We start from the raw sequence: 19,330 nt of genomic DNA, 5'->3' as shown, positions 1-19,330 counted from the left end.
TTAAAGGGAATTGCTGATGTAATTATTAAGTGTTCCACATACAGATGAGGTTTGTTTGACGGTGGATTGAGACAATCATTTTGTAGAAAGATCTTTATTAAACCAACAAAGGACGCAGGACACATGTTCCCATCATTAACAAACAAACGAAAAGAAAAAAAAAAAAAGAAAAAAGAAAAAAGAAAAAAAAAAAAAGAAAAAAAAAAAAAAAAAAGAGAGAGAGAGAGAGAAAGAGAAAGAAGCTATTCTGGTGTGATGAGTAATTCTGACCATACAATGATCCCAAATTTACGATTAGTCAACTTAAACCAGCGCTCGCGTGCGGCAGCTGCAACGAAGTCGCTACGGCTGATTTAACCCTTAAGCTAATCATTCTTTTCTTTTTTTTTCACCCCCCCCAAACTAATTTCACTGTGTGGAGAGAAGTGCGAGAAAACAAGATTCCACCCAGTTTCACGCTGAAGAGATCTCAGCAGAGCTACCGACCACACACACGCTCTCACTCTGTATCATGGGGGGGACCAAAACAATCAATGACGGGAATTTTGACGTTAAAATAAAAGGAAACATACATGCACACGCGCGCGCTCACGATACGTACACAGAAATTTAATAGTCACTTCATGTTTGTGTTGACTGGGGAGGGGAAAAAAAAAAAAAGCACGTGGGGAATAGATGAGGTCCGTTTCTGATTGGCCGGCGATAAAGCGAGGCTATCCTGCTGAGGGGTTGTCGATGGGGGCAGGGGCTGTGTTTGTGACATCACTATCAAGGGGGCGGGGCCTGTGGGGTTGGGGCAGATGGCACAGACATCACGTAAAGTCCTTTCAGTCCCAGCGAGAGGGGGGGGAGGGGGGGAAGAAGATGAAAAATAAACGAGTGCTGACACCTCCGTATTTATCCACCCCTCCGTCTACGAGGGAGAGAACTTTTTGGCTTGTGCTCGGACCCTCTTCTCGTACTCCACTCTGTTCTGACTGGAAACAGAAAAAGGGCATGTGTCAAGGAACGGCCAGGAGTTAATCTGATAAACCACAGAATTCCTATAAGAATGGATGTTAAAACATCAGGACAAGTGACTGTGTGTGTGTGTGTGTGTGTGTGTGTGTGTCTCACCAGTATATAGTATAAGCCTCAGCCTGGGCCGGGTCCTGAATATTGGGCTCATTTAAAAGCTCCTGGATTCCCAACAGAATCTACAGAACAACAACAACAACAAAAAAAATAATACAATTCACCCCAAAATATCCGACTTTTGGAACAGTTATTAAAAAAAAAACAGTTGGGCATAATTGTGCAGAGAAAACTTTTCATTTTTTTGTACGCGAGTTACCTGTTTGATCGTGATAGCAGGTCTCCAGTCTTTGTCCTCCTCTAAAATGGAGAGACACACGGTTCCCGATGGGTACACGTTCGGATGAAACAGCGGCGGCTCGAATTTACCTTTCAGACAAATCCAGAGTTCAGAAACCATTTAAAAAATCGTTTCGGTCAACAAGCAAAGACCTTTGTGAGGCTTACATTTCGGAGGGGATGATGGGTAGTCGTCTTTGAAGAGCATCCTTAACTTAAATAGACCTCCTTCCCATGGAGTCTAAACGTGAACCAAAGTAAAGTTAACAAGGTGGCATCAAATGTGTTGATATAATTTTATTTATTTATTTTTTTAAATAAAAATGCAGATGATCAAGTCTTACCCCTTTCTTGCCTGGAATGGCGCACTCCCAATTCATCAGGTTCATCGTACCATCAGGGTTTTTAGTTGGAACGGCGACGAAGCCCTAAAAAACCCCGTTACAACTTCGTTAGTAGGATTTCATACATAAAGTGTGCTGTGTGTGTGTGTTGGAGAAGAACTCACGAATGGATGATCTTTCCTCCATGCTTTCCGCTCTTGTGCAAGTCGACTCAGAGCTATACCAGACATGACCGCTGATCCTAAAGGTAAGAAGGGATCTGATTGAAACCAAAAACACCAACTCATTAAAGCATATTGCATAAATGCATCAAATATATTTTTTTTTACACCACTCAATCAAGCGCCTTTACAAATTAATGATGTGCATTAATTATTCATCTTAAAAAATAAAATAAAAAAGCAATTAAAAAGGTAGGGACATTCCAATATGAATATGCAAATAAACACTGCAATTTATTCAAATTAATTGTGCTCGTGCAGTACTGTTAAGTGTTCGCTCTCTCTCGCGCGCGCGCGCGCGCGCGCCCACGCACTCCCTCCCTCCCTCCCTCTCACGGCTAGCTAAAACCGCTAACAACAAACCTGTTAGCAACAACAACAGCAACAAAATCAACTCTCTTCCCAGACAAAAACAACGCCTCCGGCCAGAAAGTGTGTTTTGAAAACAACTCGGGCCCCTTAAACTGTCAACAGCGGGGAATTATTGACCAAGTTAGCCACCTAGCTTGACAAGCTAACAAGCTAGCAGCTAGCGTTACTTCCTGGGAAGCGTAGAAGTGACTTAGCCGTGTAGCGCACTCGAAAACACAGATTTGTTATCAGGCGCCCATGTTCATCAACAGCCTAATGTAACGATTATAGAATAATGTATAGAATTATTATTATTATTATGAAATATTATAAACAGATTTCTCCCAAGCGCTAATTATTTTAGCCGCTGAGTTTTTAACAGGAGAACTCTCCCACACTGGCGGAGACGCCATTCATGACCGCGCATTGGACAAAGAAAGCTGGACTTCCTTTTGACGCGAACGCGCATTCGCACCGACAAGCGACGCAGAACTGAAATAAAAAAGGTCCGAAAAGCATTTGGCGCGTTCCGGTGTCCGAGTGGTCGAAACGTTTGTTTGTTTGTTTGTTTTTTTTTGCGTGATCGCCGCCTTACCTCGTGAACGCCAGGCCGCTTCGTGACTTTCTAGACACTTCTATTAGAACCGTGCTAGACCCGGGACAAAAAAAACCCCAGCCAAGTTTCCCTCCCGAAAAGACATCCGTTCTAAACCGGACTAAGTAGGACCGCCGAGAGGCTCGTTATATAGCCTGAACACAACGTTAACAATAAAATAAAACATGTACGCTATAACACGTGAGAGTAGTTTATAAAGACATGTTAATTCGTACGTTGTAAACACGACCAGAGCTCAAGTCTTGGATTTTAATCTCATCCTCTTTTACTTTCGATGCAATCATTTAACTCAGGCATCCTTTTGGGCGCCCTGATATTTAAAGGGGCCGCATACCCTCACACAAAAAAACAAACACGAGCTAATTGACTACAAATAATGGCTCGCGCTTTGAATTTGTTGCTTTTTTGTTTGTTTGTTTGCTTAACGATCTCTGAAATTACAGAAATAACACTAATGCCTCCGCTTGGATACTTTAGAGATTTTTGGTGTCAACGGAGAATAGAACATCTCCATGGCAACAGTCAAACAGGCGAGGTTTCATCAGCCCAAAGTTCGCACGAGGGCGCTAAAGGAGCAGGATGGAGCACGAGAACTCCCAAATGACTCCAAGGTTTAAAAAAAAAAGTGGGTTTTACATCACATTATGTATAAGGTGCACTATCTATGTGTCCTGTATTAGGAAAAAAAAATCTGGTCAGTCAGTGTGACCTGTCAGTTATAGGCACTTACGGCAATCCTGTCAGAATTACAGTAGACAGCTTCATATTTAGTGTTGTGTGATGTTTCCTGCCAGGATGCTTTCTACGCTGCAGGTCTAAGTGCCTTTGAGGGCGTTCTGATATCCTCCAGACGTCTGAGCTAGTATAGACGCTGTCAGGTCTTCCACACCATGGTGTCGAGGAGACAGGTCCATGACAAGTCCTGCGAGATGTTGACACCAAGGAATGGGAAGCTATCTACTCACTAAACTCGGGTCCCGTTCTCCAGCTTTGTGCTAAAGTCCACTTTCAGCTCCTTTGTTTTGCAGGAAGACATTGTTCTCTTGATGCCAGTTCTCCACGTGTCTTCTAGGTAGGCTGTCTCATCGTTGACCATGTCATGTCCACCACAACGGTGCCATCGGTAAACTTAATTGTTGGAAGTGGTTACGTAAGTCATAAGTGTGGCATGAGTTCAGCAGGGGGCTCAGGACACAACTGAAGGTGATGGAAGGTTAGAGTTGTCTGCCCATCCTTACTGCCTGTGGTCTGCCAGTCAGGAAACTGGCGATCCAGTGACAGTTTCTTCAGGTGAGTGTGGAGGGGATAATAGCGTTAAATTCATCCATTTTCTATATCCGCGCTTTATTCTTAATTAGTGTCACAGGGATCTGCTGGAGCCTATCTCAGCACACATTGGGCGACAGGCGGGGGTACACCCTGGACAGGTCTAGTGTTAAATGCTGTAACAGTAATTCGACATAGAGCATTTTAACATAATGACCCCTTATACTGTCCAGGTGACTTAGTGTGGAGTGGAACAGATGTGTGATGGCATCATCTGTTAATCTGTTTGGACGGTATGCAAAATGTAATGGGTCCAAAGTGTCAGGTTGTGACCTGATGATGGAGTCTCTGACCAGCCTTTCAAAGCATATCACACATGAGGTCAGGGTTACTGACCATGATAATTGTCTTCATCTTCATCAGTATGACTGAAAGTAAACAGAATGAGAGAGGACGCTCTTCTTCTTCCTGTGATCTTTAGATGTGGAATATTTCAAATGCTTCACAGATGAAAGGTGTGCTAAATTTTAGATGTACATTTATTATAACATATAACAGGTGACTGGCAGAAAAGGACGTTTCAGGGATTTATAGGTTACTGCAAAAATGATACATTTTAAAGATCATACCTGGAAAAGGTAACGGCAAAGGGCTGGGATTGGGAAGCAAGAAATTTATCTAAATGATGGCTACGTTATTAACATCAGCGCAAGACAAATAATGTTGGATTGGAATCCTATCATAAGCCATAGTCTTGTGAAATTTACAGGGATTTCATTCAGAAATACAAAAACTTTATAAATACAGGCTATAATGTACAAAAGAAGAAGCAGACAACGTTTTGATAGAATGCATTTATTAGTATAACTATACTGCCTTAAGCAAGTGAGTAAAGGAGCAGCAGTTCAAATATAAATAGGGCTTATATTATAGATTCACACACGCGACTCAGCACACACACCCCGAAGTGCCTCATTTATCATGTGTAAAATAAATCTTCAGCAGATTCATGTGATCAGATTATGTTTAATAAATGAAGTATTTAATGTAAGATTATATTAGCAGATCCTAAAACAAAGTGTAAATCCCCCAAAACACAGAGCCTGTAGATATTTTGTTTTATTGGTAGATCCCTAACAGCAGAGATACGTCACAAATCACGTTGACCATCGGCGTATTCAGTGTCCATTAACATTGTCACTAACTCTATTCGAGTCGATTAACGCTCTAATACTTGTATAAAAGCGTACAGTTTTTGTAAATTAATGCTTATTTTTCTTTAAACAATCATGGAAGGAGTCTCCAGTGTCAGAGTCGTCCTAACAGTCAGAGGTGAAGCTGGATCTTTTTGGACAAAGCGCCTCAGATTCTCAGTAACATGACTAGCTCCATTTTTTTTAATAATCAAGAGAGAGGAGAAATCGAGGCTGGTGAGGAAACGACTTAATTGACATTAAGCCAGCCTCGATTTCTCCTCTCTTGATTGACACGTTGTTCTGTAGCCCATTGTTAAACATGCTAGTGGTGTGAGAGGAATAAAGTGCTGTGGGTCTGTGCTAACTGGAACCCTGGTCAAAATTTGCAGCCACGATTAGAGTTCCCTGAGGTTTACATCTCCTACAGAACACCGCACAGCCACAATGTTTAGCTACACAGTCCGTTTTTGTTCATTTTTCCTCAACAAGTGTAGGTGTGTTTTCCTGGAGGAAAGGTTTACAGCGAGACAGACAGCGGATGTCGAACACGTCTCGGATCATCAAGCTAAGCAGAAAGCTTTTTAGCATAGCTGCGGGGCGTTTTTTAGTTACAGTGGCGGAAATCACAACCCACGTCATTATATTTAGGGGTCCAAGGACCAACATCAACTCACGTCACGTTCTACCCATGGAATGTTCCAGAGCGCTAAGTTCTATGGCGCTATTAAAACTAATACTGAATGATAAACCAAGCCTAAAACAAACAGGTTAAGGTCACTGAGACACAAAGGAGCGCTTCCTCATGCCTAGTCTACACGTTGGACGCGAGAATTTGAGCTCATGCTTCTGAGAACGCTTTTCTCAGGGCGGAAACGTCAGCAAGCGGAGCATTAGATTAAGATTACGAATAAACGAAACCTACAGTGTTGTTTGTTGTGTGTAAATAACAAATTGATGTGGTGCAAAAGGAATAAAGACCCTACGTTATAAGATATAATCCATGCCACTTTGTCGATTATTTTCCTTTCACACCAAACTTTGAACTTTATTTTTTAAATATATAATGCGGTCAGATACTAAATGACGAATATATAGTATCGAGAATTTTTCCGTATTTGCCTCAACGCCCATCACACTTCTTCTTACTTTTGATTGGTCGCTTGTTGTCACTATCATTTTTCCTCCAAGAAAAGATTTCAGAAATGAAAAATCTGTTTTTAGACGTAGACGTTTTAGCTGAGAGCCTCATATCCGAGAGCCTCGCTCCTGGAGAATCTAAGAGGGGGAAAAATAACTAGTTAATATCAAAAAGGTGTGTTTATTTTGAGGAAGGAGAAACACACTACACGCCCTTTACCTTGGCTTTCTCACTCGGCTGGCTGTTGTTACCGGATGACTGGTTTTGAAGCTCCTTGGAAACGACACATAAGAACTCGGCTTGGTCTTCACTGCCGTAGTTATAGGAGGAGCCGATGCTTACCAGCTGTGCGCACACACATATATACACAAACACACACACACACACAAAGAGAGAAGGACATAAATATAGCATTTACTACAATTCTGCTATAAGGAAAAACATTTAATGTAAAATGGCACAGGTCTGAACACACACACACACACACACACACACAGCTGGATGACAGTGGCAACATGCTTAGACATGCCCAGCGCACCTCCCTGTTGTTACGAACTCACAAAAACAGCAACACATGCACAAACATGCTTATACACTTATTAGATGATTCGTTTATCATAAATGACTCTTTTAAGTGAATCAGGTAAGAAAATGCTTTCACAAGCAGAAACCAAAAGGCCAAACTCATCGATGCCAAATATAGAAAACTGCAAAGACGTTAAACTGCTAGACTTGTTTAGTGTTTTGGAAGCAAGGAAGGATTTTCTACACAACTGATGCACACAGGGGGTCGTATTCACGGTCGGAGACTCAAGTCCAGAAGTTTATGCAAAATAGTTTCTAGACTAATATCTTTAGAAACAAGCACTGGCCATTAAGCAAGAAAAGACAAGGGATAGAAAATGCTGACTAAAGACGTGTTGTTTTTCAAATGTACTACGATGCATCAAAAGCAAGGATCACGTTTAAAAAGAGAAATAAAAAGACTAAAGCGATGACAAGAATAAGAAGATAGCAGTACTGAAATGTTTTGTAATTCGTGATTCATTTGATTCAATGTTTCAATGTCAAGGACAAAGCTATTGGCTAGTTCTATACCATTACAATCTAAACTCATGGGTTTTTTTGTAAGTTTTTATTTGCATTTTAATCTAAATATATTTGATTGAACTAAATGAAACGAATCACTAAAACGAGTCATGATTCCCATCGCTAACGTTTACACACCAACACAGCGACCTACACAGGAATAACAAGACGAGGACGGAAAAAAAAAATGGCGATCAGGACAAGTCATGCAACAACATGACGACTGCAGGTACCGAGGGATTAAGGGACACACCTCTCCGCAGTGGGCAGGGCAAGTTTGACACGACTCCTCCCCCTTCTCCGTGCGAGACACAATCAGGAGAAACTCGGACTTCTGTGTCCGCCCATAGCCTACACTGACAAGCTGTAACGACCAATCAGAGCGCGTAATCACACAACGCTGTTAAGGCGAAAGGGATAGAGGGATGAGACGAAATGCGTGGGTCTCTCTCTCTCTCTCACCTGCTCAAACCTCCATCCATCTGACATGGTAGAGACCATCTGAGTGAGTTCCTCTTCCTGACACTGCAACACCCTGTACACATGCTTCACTGGAGTCTGGAGAGAGAGAGAGAGAGAGAGAGAACAAAGCAGAGAGAGAGAGAACAGAGAGAGAACAGAGCAGAAAGCGAGAACAGAGAGAGAACAGAGCAGAAAGCGAGAACAGAGACAGACAGGGCAGAGAGAGAGAACAGAGCAGAAAGAGAGAACAGAGCAGAGAGAGAACAGAGCAGAAAGTGAGAACAGAGAGAGAACAGAGCAGAAAGAGAGAACAGAGCAGAAAGAGAGAACAGAGACAGACAGGGCAGAGAGAGAGAACAGAGCAGAAAGAGAGAACAGCAGAGAGAACAGAGCAGAAAGCGAGAACAGAGACAGACAGGGCAGAGAGAGAGAACAGAGCAGAAAGTGAGAACAGAGAGAGAGAGAACCGAGAGAAAAACAGAGAGAGAGAACAGAGATAGAGAGAGATAACAGAGAGAGAGAGAGAGAGAGATAACAGAGATAGAGAGATAACAGAGAGAGAGAGACTGTAAACAGCAAATCATTTATTACCTCGTTTTCGATTGGCTAGTGTCACTGTGATTGACAGGAGAGAGCAGAGTGTGATGTGTCTCTCTGACACAGATTATCAGGATCTCATGCACCTTCTGCACTGAAAAGCTAACAGATCTAGAAAATAACGGTTCAGAGCTCTTACTCACGTGTAGGGTTCTGGCGTCTCGTTCTCTGATCCTGTCCTTGATAACTTTAATCAGTGATGTGATGTTGTAGAACTCCGCCTCTTCCAGAGCTCCTAAAACACAGACAGAGGGACAGGAATGCTAAAAATAATAATTAATAAAGGAGGTGAAGTGTCCAAATATATCCTACAAGTTTTTTTTTTCTAGACCACCACCTTTATATACAAGCCCCTGGCAATAAGCGTGAAAAATATGAGGGATAGAAAATGCAGACTGACTAAATAAATAAATTAATTAATTAATAAAATTTTTCATAACAGTGGAAGTTGTTAATTTTTTTTTCATTTTAAATTCTTTATTTTTTGTAATATACTCATAACATACTAGCAACAACCAAACAACCACTTAATATAGCATAGCAACCACCAAAAATAACATAGCAACTGCCTAACAATACCCAAGCAACCATCTAAAATAGCATAGCAACCACCTAAAGCAGCATAGCAACCAACTACAATAGCATAGCAACCACGTAAAATAGCCTAGCAACCACCTAAATAGCATAGCAACCACCTAAAATAGCATAGCAACCACCTAAAACAGCATGGCAACCACCTAAATAGCATAGCAACCACCTAAATAGCATAGCAACCACCTAAAACAGCATAGCAAGCACCTAAAATAGCATAGCAACCACCTTGCAACACCCAAGCAACCACCTAAAACAGCATGGCAACCACCTAAATAGCATAGCAACCACCTTGCAACACCCAAGCAACCACCTAAAACAGCATGGGAACCACCTAAATAGCATAGCAACCACCTAAATAGCATAGCAACCACCTTGCAACACCCAAGCAACCACCTAAAACAGCATGGCAACCACCTAAAATAGCATAGCAACCACCTAGCAACCATGTGCAATACCCTAGCAACCACCTGGAACACCATCTATATGATAAAAGTGTATTTGTGTTTGGGGTTTTTTTGTGTTACCTTCCTCAGTCAGATTTTTGTTGAGGACCAGTTTGCCGTGTCTCAGGTAGTTCAGGACGGGCCCGAAGTACACAGGATCTCTGTCGATCAAATATGCACCCAATTCATCCTGCACACACACAAACACACACACCTTAAAGCGTAACCTTTTTTTTTTCCTTTTTCAATCGCAATACCACTGTAAACTACCCAGTTTTAATATCTGATCTCTCAAATATTTGTCCCTGTAAGATGAGAGGTCCTGTGAAAAGTGTAGGGTTAAATATTAATGCACAGAGGAGTGTGTGTTCACTTCAGACCAGCAGCTCACTCCTTAATAGCAGGAGGTTCATGAATAAAACACACACACACAGCAGACCTTCTACCTTCTACCATCTAAGTATTATATGTATTAGACCTGCTGATAATCTTCCAACAGTTATATATTTTTTATGAGGGCACATACCATATGTACTTATTGCAATAAAGTAATAATTTAATAATTCTAATTATTATTTCTGTAATAATTATTAATTTCTGAATTCTGACTTACGCAAGAATGTACCTCAAATAAGAAATAAAAATGAAACATAATATGTAATGTTGAATAAATAGATGTTACTATATAAAGAGTCAAAAACCCCATCGTGTGCCGTTATATGAAACGAATCAGTAACATAGCTAATGTTGTGGTGGCTAAAGTTACACTATATTGCCAAAAGTTTTGGGACCCCCCTCCAAATCATTAAATTCAGGTGTTTTTCAGGGGTTGGACTCGGCCCCTTAGTTCCTGTGAAAGGAACTCTTCAGCTTCATACCAAGACATTTTGGACAATTTCATGCTCCCAACTTTGTGGGAACAGTTTGGGGATGACCCCTTCCTGTTCCAACATGACTGCACACCAGTGCACAAAGCAAGGTCCATAAAGACATGGGTGAGTGAGTTTGGTGTGGAGGAACTTCACAGAGTCCTGACCTCAACCCTGACAGAACACCTTTCTGATGAATTAGAGCGGAGACTGTGAACCAGGCCAAAACTGGGACGTCTGTCTTTACATGCACATGAATGTAATATGGAGTTGTCCCGCCCCTTTACAGCTTCAACTCTTCTGGGAAGGCTTTCCACAAGGTTTAGGAGTGTGTTTATGGGAATTTCTGACCATTCCTCTAGAAGCGCATTTGTGAGGTCAGACACTGATGTTGGACGAGAAGGTCTGGCTCACAGTCTCCGCTCTAATTCATCACAAAGGTGTTCTATGGGGTTGAGGTCAGGACTCTGTGAAGTTCCTCCACACCAAACTCATGAAATTGACCAAAATGTCTTGGTATGAAGCTGAAGCATTAAGAGTTCCTTTCACTGGAACTAAGTGGCTGAGCCCAACCCCTGAAAAACAACACCTGAATTCAATTATTTGGAGGGGTGTCCCAAAACCTTTGGCAATATAGTGTATCTTTGATATAATTAATAGCAGATCTACACAAGCTGCATCAGTTAAAAAATGACAGAGCTTCAGGAGAAGGCAGATCAGCGTTAATCCAGGCACAGGTTTCTTTCCCGAGTTAATGGCCGTAGAAAGTGGGATTATGTGGGATCGCTGAGGATTTGGGATTACAATCTGCTATTAGGCCATGAGAGGAGGAGAGGCAGCTGCAGACTGGGACAGGTGGACAGCCAAAGCAGTAAAAACCACCGTCACTCATAAAGCCTTTAAAGAAATATGAGTTACGCTTGTGTGAGTTTAACCCCCAGAACTTTACATCACTTTGGATAAAAGTGTCTGGAAAAAAAATGCTTCAGTGGCTTGTCAGGATGAGGGAAATCATGTTTCTGGAATATTTAGTGCTTATTGAACTGATCGGGTTCAAGTAATCACCTAGAAGTTTACATGAACGTGATAAATGTGTAAAAATGAAGTGTGTGTGTGTGAGACAGAGAGACTCTTGTTCTCAGGTGAAAGAGAGGATCTGTGTCTTAAGCTCACTTCAGCCAAACGTCGCGGCTCAAAGCTGCTTTCAGTGTGAGGAAGCAGATGGGTGACTGCATTAACACCATAGTTCATTTTCTAGAACAGAGAGACGTTTTATACACACCATGGATCGAATTTATCGATCATTTAGTAAAGTCGTGTATAAATGTTTGTATACGGCAAACCGGAATAAAATTTACCAGCAGAAGTTACATAAACGCTGAGTTTCTTTATATCTGGCATGGTGTACGGTGCATAAGCAGGACAGCTCATTTGCATAGAGCCACGCCCACAAAACTCCATAATAGGTCAAACGCACAGAGAGCTCTGAGCACTAAATGAGCGATGAAGGGAAAGGTTTAAAGACAGAAGTGGAAGTTATTTTGACTCACTTTTGTACCAATAAAAGCATTTAATATGTAATAAATAACATCATCAATTTTCTGTTAGCTGAGGCATTTACCGAGGTTAAGTTTAACCCTGATGATATGCAAATAATATGATTTATATATAAGATCTATATTGGTTAGTTTGCATATTATGTATCAATTTATATTCAAGAGCTGGTTTAGAATATGAACGTTTTTTAGATTTTAGAGCTTTTCCATAATTTTCCTTGTGTTTTAGACATTTTCAGTAAATTTTCCTGTTCAGCACTGATTGAAACAGACCACGTTTGTCCTTTCCTTCACCTTCAACTGTCCAGGTTCACCAGCCTCAGATTCTTTGTCCGATCTCTAACAGTCGTAGCCCGATGGTTCAAGGTGTTGTGTTGTGTTGAGCTGCTTTTCTGTTCACCGCGGTTGTAAAAAGTGCCTATAGAGTCACTGTGTCCTCATTTTAACTCAAAACCAGTGTAGCAGTTCACCTCCTTACCGTTCAGTGTAAACTCTAGAGACTGTGTGTGTGTGTGTGTCTGTGTGTGTGTGTGAACATCATCAGTTTCGAACCTTTCATTTAACAGCCCAGAACTTTGTTTCCTTTTCCATCTCATTATTTTGCACCATGTTTTTAAAAATATCTGTTAATACAAGACAACACTTTGTTATTGTATCAGTTTGTTTTTCATCTCTACAGCACACTGGAGCTCTCTCTCTCTCTTCACGCCTGACTGAATCATTTTTAATCAGGCAGAAAATAAATGCTGGCCTATTAGTCGTGTTGATAACAGGCTCTCATGGGGAGCTCCTCGAGACGTCCAGGTGAGAATGATGTCACTGTTTACTGAAATTCATCTGGACTCGGGTTCGAACCTCAGCCATGACTCGCATACACCGCTGATTTGGGTCCGAAATGTTTTAAATGAAGAAAAATTAAGCGTGACTGAAGGTAGTATAGTTACTATACTGTATGTATACTATACTACATCTCCCTGCTTGGTTGAAGTAATTAATTCATGGCAAAGTGATGAGGGTGTGGTCAAAAATCAGTTGACCACACCCTCAATGAGTTGACCCGAGCCAGGGAATAAAATTTAAAGTTAAAATTTCTTATTAACCAGTTTTAGCTTAGGTTTCTAAGCGTTTCTAAGCAATTTATGTTCATCTACAATGATCAGAAAACAAGAGAAGAATATAATTGAATGCAGGAATCTCTCCATGTCTGTGACTAAATGATGCTTTGAGATAAATTGATGTGTGTTCACTTTATGTAGGTTTTTTATTAAATGTCTTTTTTTATTATTAATATTTAATTTCTTTACCGTGTATTCGGCTGTGATTTGACCTTAAAGTGTTCACACAGAGATTTTACGGAAAAAAACTTTCTAAACCTTGCTATTTTTTATTACAGAAATATTTAAATTGTAGAATTTGACTCAAACAAATATATATTTTTAAATTTATCATCGGTGTATAATAGTGTTTGTTTGTAAGTTTGTAAAAAATATTTTTTACAAGTTTTTATATTTCATTTATTGGCGCAACAAATATTTTTGCTAAATATAACACTTTTTTCTTTCTGTTTGTTTGTTTATTTATTTATTTATTTATTTATATGTTTTGCAATTCACTTCTTTTTTTTGTAACCAATTTGTCACGTTTCTGGGGGGTTTTTTCATGTTGTATTTCCAAATTGTTCTAATGTTTCTGAATTTTGTTTACATATTTATTTATTTCTGAACTTGTTCAGATATTACTTGGATATTACCAAAAATGGATATTAACAAAAAAATGCAACAAATAAATGCCACAAAACTAAAAAGAAAAACACAGAAATAATTAAAACGTAATAAATACAATGTGTGTGTGTGTGTGTGTGTGTGTGTTGTGGCTTTATTTGTAGTATTAAAATAAACTGTAAAATTGTAAAGAAAAAAATTCATAATGTTTAGTATCTTGAATTCGGTGTAGTGTGTATTTATTTCTCTTTAGTGCGGATTAGGACAGAGCCCTAACCTGGAGGTCAGTGTGTTACCTTGTCAGATTGGAGCTCGGGATCCTCCTGGCACAGGCGATACAGGAAAGACTTGGGCTCGCGGCACAGAGTTTGCGTGGTGGTCTGAAAGTAAGTGCCCCCCACGTTGAGCCGGACCCATCGGGACGAGCCGGTCAGCTTACACGCGGACTGACCCGGAACCGCGGCGGTGTCACGCTCACGCTCGTCCATCTCTCTCTCTCTCTTTCTCTCTCTCTACCCTGGGCGCTCAAACCGGACCGTCCGATCAGATCCGATCTATATCACATGAGGGGGAAAAAAACCTCTGCTGAGAAGCTGTTTCCGGTTCCACTTTAAACTGTGTAAAAGTGCAAGGTCCGGTGTTTAAGATGACCGCATGGCTCTGTGCTGAAGCTCGCGCGCGGATCTCCAAACTAAAGCGAGTGAAAACACAAGCACACAGTCTGGGGAAGCCTGGAAGTGATGGGTTGCCAGATCCCAGAATCCCTCACAAGTGCGCGCTTTGTTAAAGGAGAAGTCGAATGTTGTTTGTTTTGCATTTATTATTGTTTACATGGTGTTATTTCAGTTATTGGTGCGTGTTATTCTGGCGTCATGAGATTATTATTATTGTTGTTGTTGATGATGATGATGATGATGTAGCTGAGAAAGTTCCAGTGAGGTTTAATGGACGAATAGCAATAACATTCAGGTTTCTCTGGGTTTTTTTCCCACTTACCATTTTCCAGCAACTTATTAATAAGCAATTGGTGATGTTTGTTCAAATAATGGACGCAAAGTCCCAGAAAAGGACATTGTCTCAAAGCAGCTTTACAGGACATAAGAAATATAGTACAAAACGAGATTAATATTAGACTTGTATTTAAATGTATTTGTACCTATCCCTAATGAGGAAGCGTGGAAAAATTCCCTTAGATGTAAGAGAAGAAGAAACCTCAAGAGGAACCAGACTCAAAAGGGAACCTCATCCTCATTTGGGTGACACCAGAGAGTGTGAATTATACATTGTTATAAACACCAGAGAGTGTGATTATAAATCATTATAAACACCGGAGAGTGTGAATGTCCCTTATACAGTCATATACAGCCAGTTGGAGTCGTGTGACCAGGAGCTCCTGAGAAACTCATAAATTAGCTCAACATCTGAGTACATTACAGATTCAACACCAACTACTCCATGCTGAAGTCTTCAGATGCTCAATGAAGGAGATACAGCATGTGTAGAATGTTATTTTGTGTATTGATTAAGAGGTTGTTGTCCTCAAAGTACACATGGGGTTGGCATCTTCTCTTTGTCTGAAATCTTCATGAAACAGAACACAACTGGAGCTGGTGCATTTCGAGATGTCTGAGGATGGGTAGAAAAAGAGAAGCAAGCAGAGTGGAATTAGCATAGCCGTTGCTCATTATATTAGCAAGCACAAGATGATAATATTCATTTGATCTGATGTTCTGGAGCACAAGGTTATGGGGTATATTAGATATGTCTTTAAATTACATTTAAACTGGGAGAGTGTGTCTGGAACACAAACTCTGTCAGGAAGGCTATGCCACAGTTTTGGAGCTGAATGTGAAAACGCTCTACTCCTTTTAGTGGACTTTGCTATTCTGGGAACTACCAGAAGTCTGGAGTTTTGTGATCTCAGAGAGCATGATGGATTGTAGCGTGTTAGAAGATACGTGGGAGCTGAACCATTTAGAGCCTTGTACGTAAGTAGAAATAGTTTGTAAGCAATTCCAAACTTAACAGGGAGCCAGTGCAGGGAGGAGTAAATTGAGGTAATGTTACACGACACAGTTGCCTCCAAGATGATGAGTACAATGGGCTTATTTGAGTGTGGTGAGAGAGCTGGACAGAACAAAAGTCTAAAGCGCTGCTGCATCGTTCTCTTTATGTAGCTGAAGGTGGAAAAACTATTTATAATTATTCATAAAGTAAAGTCAGGGTTGGAAAAGCAACATAATGTCTGAGCGGGGGTTCTTGATCACACTTGACCGGTGTCAGGATGGAACCAGCAGCCTTGCACCAGACTGCAGTGATGCAGAGTTCAAACCTATAATAGCACCAAGCTGCTTTAACAACGTTATGGCTGATGTTAAGTAGCAGAAATATGTTCCCAAAAGGCAACGGTTCCCTTAAGACCCTGATGGCTCAGTGGTTAAGAATGCACTGGTTTGTCATATTGTGGTCAGGGTTCACAGTTCAAGCTGTGTATTTTCTCTAAAAAACATTCAGGTGATGTTAAATTAAAAGATAAAACTCCAAACAAAATAGACAGTTGTCTGAAGGCCCTAGTAGCTCAGATGTCTAAGGGTGAGTTCCTGTGTGATGCAACACCGCAAAGGATGGAGACCACCTACAGGCGAGTCAAAGGTACTGGAACCTGGTGAGGAGCTAAACCTGGGGCTGTGAGGGAGGTGGAACAGGGGGTGTATATATTACTACCTTTTTTATACTTTTTATATTTCATTTCTATATATTATTAATATTTATCGCTACTATATATACACTACTTTGGGATCAGTTTTCAGCTGATTTCAGCTACAGAGGAAGACTCCATCAAGCCAATCCATCTTGTGGGAGATGCTCCAGGAAGCATGGGGTGAAATCTCATCAGATTATCTTGAAAAATTGACCACTAGAATGTCCAGGCTGTAATTGCTGCAAAAGGTGTTTTTTTTTTTTGATGAAGGCAAAGTTTGAAGAAAATATTCCATCAAAATCATTATTTCTAGCTCTGACTGCATGTCCTGTTCTTTTGCAATATATTATCTATTGAGACTAATTTCGTGTCTCCTTGGAAAACAATACAATTTTTTGAGTGATTCCAAACTTTTGAGATATATATATATATATACACTATATTGCCAAAAGTATTCATTCACCTGCCTTGACTTGCATATGAACTTAAGTGACATCCCATCCCTAATCCATAGGGTTCAATATGACGTCGGTCCACCCTTTGCAGCTATAACAGCTTCAACTCTTCTGGGAAGGCTGTCCACAAGGTTTAGGAGTGTGTTTATGGGAATTTTTGACCATTCTTCCAGAAGCACATTTGTGAGGTCACACACTGATGTTGGATGAGAAGGCCTGGCTCTCAGTCTCCGCTCTAATTCATCCCCAAGGTGTTCTATGGGGTTGAGGTCAGGACTCTGTGCAGGTCAGTCAAGTTCATCCACACCAGACTCTGTCATCCATGTCTTTATGGACCTTGCTTTGTGCACTGGTGCACAGTCATGTTGGAAGAGGAAGGGGCCAGCTCCAAACTGTTCCCACAAAGTTGGGAGCATGGAATTGTCCAAAATGTCTTGGTATGCTGAAGCATTCAGAGTTCCTTTCACTGGAACTAAGGGGCCAAGCCCAGCTCCTGAAAAACAACCCCACACCATAATCCCCCCTCCACCAAACTTTACACTTGGCACAATGCAGTCAGACAAGTACCGTTCTCCTGGCAACCGCCAAACCCAGACTCGTCCATCAGATTGCCAGATGGAGAAGCGCGATTCGTCACTCCAGAGAACGCGTCTCGACTGCTCTAGAGTCCAGTGGCGGCGTGCTTTACACCACTGCATCCGACGCTTTGCATTGCACTTGGTGATGTATGGCTTGGATGCAGCTGCTCGGCCATGGAAACCCATTCCATGAAGCTCTCTGCGCACTGTTCTTGAGCTAATCTGAAGGCCACATGAAGTTTGGAGGTCTGTAGCGATTGACTCTGCAGAAAGTTGGCGACCTCTTCGCACTATGCGCCTCAGCATCCGCTGACCCCGCTCCGTCAGTTTACGTGACCTACCACTTCGTGGCTGAGTTGCTGTCATTCCCAAACACTTCCACGTTCTTATAATACAGCTGACAGTTGACTGTGGAATATTTAGGAGCGAGGAAATTTCACGACTGGATTTGTTGCACAGGTGGCATCCTATCACAGTTCCACGCTGGAATTCACTGAGCTCCTGAGAGCGACCCATTCTTTCACAAATGTTTGTAAAAACAGTCTGCATGCCTAGGTGCTTGATTTTATACACCTGTGGCCATGGAAGTGATTGGAACACCTGATTCTGATTATTTGGATGGGTGAGCGAATACTTTTGGCAATATAGTGTATATACTCCATTTGTTGCATTTCTATGTCACTACATTTACGGTTGTTGGCTATAAAAAACATATGCTGTATATATGACCCCTTATCCCTTTTTAATAGTTTTTCCCCCTATTCACACTTACATGTGTACGTGGTTTCTTCTGACTATATATGACACTTCAGTCATTACATTTACTACATCATTGACACTTAGATTTCTTGCTAACTTTGTAAACTTTAATAATCTTGCTAAAGAACGAACACACTTTCAGTTATTTGACACGCCAAGGCCTGATTTTCAGCATCACTGATTGACCAGTCACACAAACACAAGTCACTAACCCCCTGAGCCACTGATGCTGACTGATTCCATGGTGGGTTTTTTGGACATTTATTTTTCAGTCTTGTTGGTTCAGGAGAACAGCATCTGGACATGAGTATTTTCCCCACAGCACTTTTCCAGGGACAGTCATTTCTCCTAATTATGGACCGCAGCTAACCATCTCACGCTCATACAGGCAGCTTTCATCTGCTTTGGTGGGTCATCTGGTCACTGAGCAGGTATCTTTGCTATGATTATTCACAGTCATTGTGTCAGAGATGTAACGTGAAGTCCACTTTTCTCTGAAGGCACGAGTGGCTCAGCGACCTGTCGAGCGGTTTCAACAGCTCATTCGTTTCTATTTGGAAAAGGTAATGTAACTTTGAACTAACTATCGCTCAACAAGGTCATGGTGGGCATGAAATCACAGGTTCAAGATAAAGTCGACATTAAATCGGCTTTTTAAAGAACTTAGGGGCGTGTCTTTATGCAAATTTATACCAACATCCATTCACAAGGTGTGGGATTTATCAACATATGTCGAGTGATGAACGAGAAATAACAGCTTGTGCCTAAAAAGGTGGATTATGCTCAATCTGGCAACACTAGTTAGTGTGTGTGTATATACATGCTTTGTTGGAGAGTTCAGAGAAACGGTGTGGTTTTGTTGCCATCATTTATATCCAGAATAACCAGCCTGGAAAATGAGTAATCTTAAGAACATGAGCATGAACCACGAGCGATGATGTCACAGTGATTATGATAGAAGCAGATCATTACATGACAAGACAGATTTAAAAAAAGAAAGAAAAGAAGACAGGAGGCGAGG

At 41.1% G+C, this 19,330-nt stretch overlaps 2 protein-coding genes across 7 annotated transcripts; both read right to left on the bottom strand.

Moving 5' to 3' along the window:
• Positions 1-194: 194 nt before the first annotated feature.
• ube2ib (ubiquitin-conjugating enzyme E2Ib) lies at positions 195-3,017 on the bottom strand. 5 transcript variants are annotated; one of them, XM_058401661.1, is made up of 7 exons: positions 2,282-2,733; positions 1,862-1,938; positions 1,698-1,781; positions 1,522-1,594; positions 1,334-1,443; positions 1,117-1,196; positions 195-977 (listed from the first exon to the last, which is right to left on the bottom strand). In XM_058401661.1, exons 2-7 carry the CDS (start codon positions 1,925-1,927, stop codon positions 914-916), a joined length of 477 nt encoding a protein of 158 aa, XP_058257644.1. In that variant the 5' UTR covers positions 1,928-1,938; positions 2,282-2,733; the 3' UTR covers positions 195-913. The 5 variants fall into 5 exon arrangements, with proteins under 5 accessions (XP_058257644.1, XP_058257636.1, XP_058257610.1 ...); XM_058401653.1 differs by having other exon boundaries at positions 1,862-1,956; positions 2,282-2,732; XM_058401636.1 differs by lacking the exon at positions 2,282-2,733 and adding an exon at positions 2,865-3,017 and having other exon boundaries at positions 196-977.
• A 1,988-nt stretch (positions 3,018-5,005) lies between these two features.
• On the bottom strand, positions 5,006-14,556 carry kctd5b (potassium channel tetramerization domain containing 5b). Of its 2 annotated transcripts, XM_058401442.1 has the most exons (7): positions 14,113-14,556; positions 9,752-9,860; positions 8,777-8,868; positions 8,037-8,132; positions 7,828-7,938; positions 6,705-6,830; positions 5,006-6,622 (listed from the first exon to the last, which is right to left on the bottom strand). In XM_058401442.1, exons 1-7 carry the CDS (start codon positions 14,302-14,304, stop codon positions 6,593-6,595), a joined length of 756 nt encoding a protein of 251 aa, XP_058257425.1. In that variant the 5' UTR covers positions 14,305-14,556; the 3' UTR covers positions 5,006-6,592. The 2 variants fall into 2 exon arrangements, with proteins under 2 accessions (XP_058257425.1, XP_058257434.1); XM_058401451.1 differs by lacking the exon at positions 7,828-7,938 and having other exon boundaries at positions 5,008-6,622; positions 14,113-14,553.
• Between the last annotated feature and the right edge of the window lie 4,774 nt (positions 14,557-19,330).

Source organism: Hemibagrus wyckioides, linkage group LG01, assembly GCF_019097595.1.
Source record: "Hemibagrus wyckioides isolate EC202008001 linkage group LG01, SWU_Hwy_1.0, whole genome shotgun sequence".
Taxonomy (NCBI): Eukaryota; Metazoa; Chordata; class Actinopteri; order Siluriformes; family Bagridae; genus Hemibagrus; species Hemibagrus wyckioides.
This window is presented reverse-complemented; position numbering and strand designations above follow the sequence as displayed.

What these genes read in the sequence shown, in the direction of transcription:
- ube2ib (XM_058401627.1), bottom strand. Translation starts at nt 1,999, where the DNA reads ATGCAATATGCTTTAATGAGTTGGTGTTTTTGGTTTCAATCAGATCCC. An exon ending in GGAGGAAAGATCATCCATTC is followed by an intron (nt 1,782 to 1,861) that starts GTGAGTTCTTCT and finishes GGGGTTTTTTAG; the next exon opens with GGCTTCGTCGCCGTTCCAAC. An exon ending in GAGGCTTATACTATATACTG is followed by an intron (nt 978 to 1,116) that starts GTGAGACACACA and finishes TTCTGTTTCCAG; the next exon opens with TCAGAACAGAGTGGAGTACG.
- kctd5b (XM_058401442.1), bottom strand. Translation starts at nt 14,304, where the DNA reads ATGGACGAGCGTGAGCGTGACACCGCCGCGGTTCCGGGTCAGTCCGCG. An exon ending in CCGAGCTCCAATCTGACAAG is followed by an intron (nt 9,861 to 14,112) that starts GTAACACACTGA and finishes GTGTGTGTGCAG; the next exon opens with GATGAATTGGGTGCATATTT. An exon ending in ATGGATGGAGGTTTGAGCAG is followed by an intron (nt 7,939 to 8,036) that starts GTGAGAGAGAGA and finishes TGGTCGTTACAG; the next exon opens with CTTGTCAGTGTAGGCTATGG.